This window comes from Anastrepha obliqua, chromosome 5, assembly GCF_027943255.1.
Source record: "Anastrepha obliqua isolate idAnaObli1 chromosome 5, idAnaObli1_1.0, whole genome shotgun sequence".
Lineage (NCBI taxonomy): Eukaryota > Metazoa > Arthropoda > Insecta > Diptera > Tephritidae > Anastrepha > Anastrepha obliqua.
The window spans coordinates 7709005-7714478 of record NC_072896.1 but is presented as its reverse complement, the minus strand read 5'-3'; the positions used below and the strand labels follow the sequence as shown (position 1 = coordinate 7714478).

Sequence of the window (5474 nt, the reverse complement as noted above, 5' to 3'; positions counted from 1 at the left end):
ATTATGGAGCCCTACAGTACAACACAACGCGCTAAAATTATGGAGTTTTTATATTCTTACATAATTAGCCACACAAATTGATTTTTTTAATATAATAATGTGTTGATGTCGGATGAAGCGTATTTCCATTTAAATGGTTATTTCCACAAACAAAACTGTAAATTGTGGGGCTCTGAAAATCCAAGGGCAACACACCAACATCGGTTGCACCCATCTAAATGTACTGTTTGATGCGGTGTTAAGGCCACTAGAGTTATCGGTTCATATTTCTTCGAAAATGAAGATGAAACGCCGGAATCGATTTCAGGAGCTTCTTACACAACATTGATTGAAAACTTTTTGCGGCCAATGGCGGAGCAGTATCCTAATTTGTGGTTTCAACAAGATCGAGCAACTGCCCATACTGCTAGGCAGTAGTCTTTAGTCATTAGTAGGTTTTATTTGGCCCACCCTGTACAATAAGCAAATTTTGAGCCTTTCATGCCAGCCTGCCAAGTTCAGCTCAATTAGTACTAGAATTATTTAAAATATTTTATTTGTATTTTTATTTTTATTTTTAATTTCCCAATACATTTAAATTGCAAGGCTTTAAAGTCCTACGCAATATTTGTATCAAATTATGAACCATTGAAAAAATATGAATCAATTTTTATCCTTAATAAGTGTGTTTTTGAGAATTTGGAGAAACTCTACAAAAGCTCTGTATTTCTCTTGAGTTGTTTCTTTAGCTTGAAAACGCTCATACCAATCACTCATATCCGGATGCTCTTCCCTTTGTGCTTCACTGAGCGAGTTCCAGAAATCCTCGAAAACTTTCGTATATGTTTCCACTGCCTGCTTCATCGAATTTTCAGCACGATCAATGAGTCTATCCCAATCCAATTTATCAAATATTTTCTTCACCACAGCTGTTTCACTGCTTTCATCTTCGATCTGCGCTACGTCCACAAAATCCTCATACAGTTTAGTAATTTCTTTTAAAATTATTTCCTTTTGACCTAGTCCAGAAATGGAATCGTCATCTAAGTCGAGTTTTTCAATGCGTTCCAACAATTGCGTTAATCTGGGAATAAGTTCTTGGACATAATCATTTTTCTCAGGCAATGCATTCAGTTCGACTAGTAGGTCTTCAAGAAAAGTTGGCGTTTCCCGTATTAATAAATTTGGAAAGTCTGTTAAAGTGGCCAGTATATCAGAAGCCACTGGCCGGAGTAATGTACGAAAATCGGTTTCCGTGGATTTCGATTCATCTGTGATTTGCAATTCCTTTAATTTGATGTCGTCCTCCTGAATGGCGGTTGAGGGCTTTTGATGCGGAAAGGCGGTGGCGAGCTGTAAGGACATAAAAGAAAATTAGGAAATTCCACACAAACAGGAGTTCGTTTAACTCACCTGCAGCGCCAAACAAACGCCCAAAACTAGTGAAACTGAAATCTTTGCCATTTTGTTGTATTTGCTTGTAAGTTTTGGTACCAATCGTTTCGACGAGTTTGATGCATCTGAATTGAGCTGCAATCACTGCTTAGTTTATATATCAATTGGCTTTCACTATTAATGAGTATAGATTTTTCAAACTCAATATTTGTATATTTGAATGAGTGCTGTTCAGAGTGGCGCTTAGAACTCACAGGCAGTGTAGGTTGACTGACTGGTTCTACAGTCATTTAAATAATTAGCTGCGTACAAGACAACTTATCTTCGTGTTTGTATAAATTTTTAATTCATTAGGGCTTTAATTATATGAATATCGTGTTTGTGTGTGTAGTAGTAGTGGAGATGGACATATAATTAATTTAAGCAACTGTTTTTTTTTTTTTTTGGAATATAATTAAACTAAAATAACGCACGATTTTCCCATAGTTGGCCGGTGAAAAGTTGTACTAAAACTCGAAGTGTAATGGAAATATTGCAAATAGAAATAAAACATACATTGTTGTTTTAATATTTCTATATCTTCCTTTCATATTTCAGATTTATTTGTGTAGTGCTGCTTGTAATCTCTATTAACCAACATAAATTCTCTACCTGTCCATATTCTCATGGCGGGATTGCTACTTTTTGCATATTGTCGTATTATCGAACAACCAGAGATCGACTGAATATCCTTCGGCCACAGAAGTTTGAAGTTCCCAAAAGAGTTCTGGCGTTCCATGTTTCAATTCATCAGAGCGAACCGTTCATGCATCGACCACATCAACATTTTCCGCGTTATCGTTGAACAGTCAGTTGAGTGAAGTACCCCGCTGTATCTCGTAATTCGAGACTTCCAAAAAGTGTTCGATACTTTACATCACGGCGCTATTCGTAACGAGTGCCAAGAGTTCCCATCGAAATTGATTCAACTCGTCGAGGCACTTTACACGGACACAAGTTGTCGGGTAAAGCATGAGAAATTTCTGGGTGACAAAATCAATCTATATATTAGTAGGTGTTCAGCAAGAATGTGTTCTCTCGCCCCTTCTCTTTAACATCGTTTTGGACGTTGTCATGAAGAACGCCTCGTCATCTCTAAGCGGTATTTCCTGGAGACTGCAAGGGCGCCCTGTGTAAAATAGACCCGAATGGAAGAAATTCGTTGTGGGCCTTTGTTCCACTCTGGAACTCTAGGAATTTATAATGAGGCTTCAATTCATGCCCTTACTTTAACTGAAAGTTCGTCTACGAAGATTCTGGCCGATTTCTTTTATTGTTGTGACTTCAGAAGTCTGTAAGTTATAGGCAACTGATTAGACTACGCATCCGCGTCTGGTACTGGGGCTGCCAGCTTAGGCTTGTGGCCGCCCATACTGTTTTAAAGGTCGCTCCTAACTTGGAGGTAGACGCCTACCTGAGGGCTTTCCGGTTGCCAAAATGATCCAGGAGTTAAAGTAATTCGCTGCAATCCTTGTTACTCAATCGTGCGATTTATCTGTGTGAACCAAGAATACAAATAAGTTGTGGTGGCTAAGAACAGATACTCTCCGCCTGGTTTAGCCTATTAGTTGACATGTTTTTTCAGGATGTGGCGCTTGGAGCCAGAGGTCCTTTCAGCGACCGCGTGCAATACGGATAACTCGAAGTTGGATAGGAATGGATTAGTGGAGAAGAATTTTGGAAGCAGCTCGCTATCGCACCACTGCGGTCTGTTCCAAGCAGAGGCATCCGCAATCAAAAAAGCAGTTAGCTGTTCACTTGTGTCATAACTGTCAAAGAAGTAAATATCTACTCAGCCAACTACGTGGCAGTTAGGGCTCTGGGCTCAGAGTTGAGGTGTGCGAAATTAGTCGGGGAATGCCTGATTTTACTTTGGACTGCATACGAATAATCCGTTATTAGGCTCATCTGGGCGCCTGGTCGCAATGGTATTGGCGGAAACTGTGGAGGCGGCTGAGCTAACTAGGCAGAGACTGTTTCCCCGCGAGACGAGAAGATGGGAACTCCTTGGCTACCTGTGGTCTGTTCCTGGAAAGGCGGATTTCACGTCAACTCAACGAGCACTGGGCAATGAATTTGTAAGATTGTGAGACTGTTCTGGCGACGGGTGGATCGGGGGCGCTCGAGGGATCTTCTAAGGTTAGTAAAGCCGCAATGTGCAAAGCAAAGCCGTGTGCATTGATGAACACATCATATTCCAGCGGGACAACGCGCCTATTTATGCGGTAAACTCTACAAAAAAGGTGCTCAGGGGATTTAGTATCCCAGTTTTATCATGGCTAGTTTTAAGCCAAGACGAGATCCCCTGTAGAAAACTTGTGGCGCAATCTGACAAGAAAAGTCTTATTGAATTTATCGATGAACTCAGAAATTAAACACCAACGCTTAGAAGGAAGTTCCAACTGGCGCTACTGAGCACCACAGTCTACTATAGAAAGATAAATGAAGAAAAGACGAAATGCATGGCACGATCTTTTCATGATAGTCACATAAGAATCGGATATTGTATTTTTGAGTACTCAGCACAAATAACGATCTGTCCTTATCAATACGAGACCTTATTCAGGCAGCTAACAGAGCAGACTTTGAATTTAGTCGCAGGATGAAATGTGACGTTCTTTATAAAGTCGCAAAGATTACGGTGGTATGGACACATCATTAGAATGAGCAGTGAAGCAGCGACCAAAAAAGTTTTTGAAGTAAATCCTGAAAGAGCAAGAAGGACAGACCGGCCAAGGCGACGAAGGTTGCAAGACTTAGAAGGCGATATACGAAATTTGAGAATCTCACAACATAGTGCGAAAACGGACTGTCGAGAAGAATGGAGGTGTATTGGCGAGGAGGCAATGGTCCATTCCGGACTGTAATGCCAATATGATAATGAGGATGTCTACTAAATAATAAGCAAAAATTGTGCGGAGTTTACAAATATCTCAATTGAAATATAAATGAAAACCTTTAGCTCTTGTTTTTTTAAATTATTTGATATTATTTAATATTTACACCTGTTGCTATAATAAAAATACAGTAAACAGTCAATTCGTAGTATGAAAAAAAACACAAAAAATGGAATTGTTTGCCTTTTAAAAGTGAAATGTTGGGAAGTACTTTAAAGAAGTAATTAATTTCAGATTAACAGTGAGCGCTAAGCTAAAGAAAAGATATTCTGGTTCTATGTTAATTGGTGTGTTTTAAGTATTTATTGGCTAATAAGTGTTCTTTGGAGAATTAGTAGAAACTCTATAAAAGTTTGGTATTTCCCCAGAGTAGTCTCTTTAGCTTGAAAACGCTCATACCAATCACTCATGTCCAGATGTTCTTCCCTTTGAGCTTCACTGAGTGAATTCCAGAAACGCTCGAAAATTTTCGTATATGTTTTCACTGCTTCCTTCATAGAATTATTGACTCGATCATTTAGTCCATTTAAGTCCAATTTTTCAAATACTTTCTTCAACACAGCAGTTTCACTGGATTCATCGTCTGTCTTCGCTATGACCGCAAAGTTCCCATACACTCTTGAGATTTCTTCTAAGACTTCTTGCTTTTCTCTTAGTCCAGACACAGAGTCGTCCTTTAAATCAACTTTCTTCATACGTTCCAACAATTGTGTTAGTTCTGGAATAAGTTCTTCGACATAATCATTTTTCTCAGGCAATGCATTCAGTTCGACTAGCAGGTCGTCAAGAAACGTTGTCGTTTCCTGTATCAATGTCGTTGGAAAGTCTTGTATAGCGGCCAGTATATCAAAAACCACTGACTGAAGTAATTTGCGAAAATCAGTGTCTGTGGATTTCGATTCATTTGAGATTTTCAATTCCTTTAATTTGATACCATCCTCCTCATTGGCGGTTGAGGGCTTTTGATGCGGAAAGGCGGTGACGAGCTGTGAGGGAATAAAAGAAAATTAGGAAATTTCACACGAACAGAAGTTCACTTAACTCACCTGGAACGCCAAACAAACGCCCAAAACTAGTAAAACTGAAATCTTTGCCATTTTGTTGTATTCGCTTGTAAGTTTGCGTACCAATCGTTTCGACGAGTTTGATGCATCTGAATTGAGC

At 39.3% G+C, this 5474-nt stretch overlaps 2 protein-coding genes across 2 annotated transcripts; both read right to left on the bottom strand.

Moving 5' to 3' along the window:
- Nucleotides 1-530: 530 nt before the first annotated feature.
- Nucleotides 531-1511, bottom strand: LOC129247272 (uncharacterized). The gene is made up of 2 exons (XM_054886331.1): nt 1393-1511; nt 531-1332 (listed from the first exon to the last, which is right to left on the bottom strand). Exons 1-2 carry the CDS (start codon nt 1441-1443, stop codon nt 643-645), a joined length of 741 nt encoding a protein of 246 aa, XP_054742306.1. The 5' UTR covers nt 1444-1511; the 3' UTR covers nt 531-642.
- Nucleotides 1512-4376: 2865 nt separating this feature from the next.
- LOC129247271 (uncharacterized) lies at nt 4377-5474 on the bottom strand. Its single transcript, XM_054886330.1, has 2 exons — nt 5357-5474; nt 4377-5296 (listed from the first exon to the last, which is right to left on the bottom strand). The coding sequence occupies exons 1-2, from the start codon at nt 5405-5407 to the stop codon at nt 4613-4615; spliced, it is 735 nt and encodes a 244-aa protein (XP_054742305.1). The 5' UTR covers nt 5408-5474; the 3' UTR covers nt 4377-4612.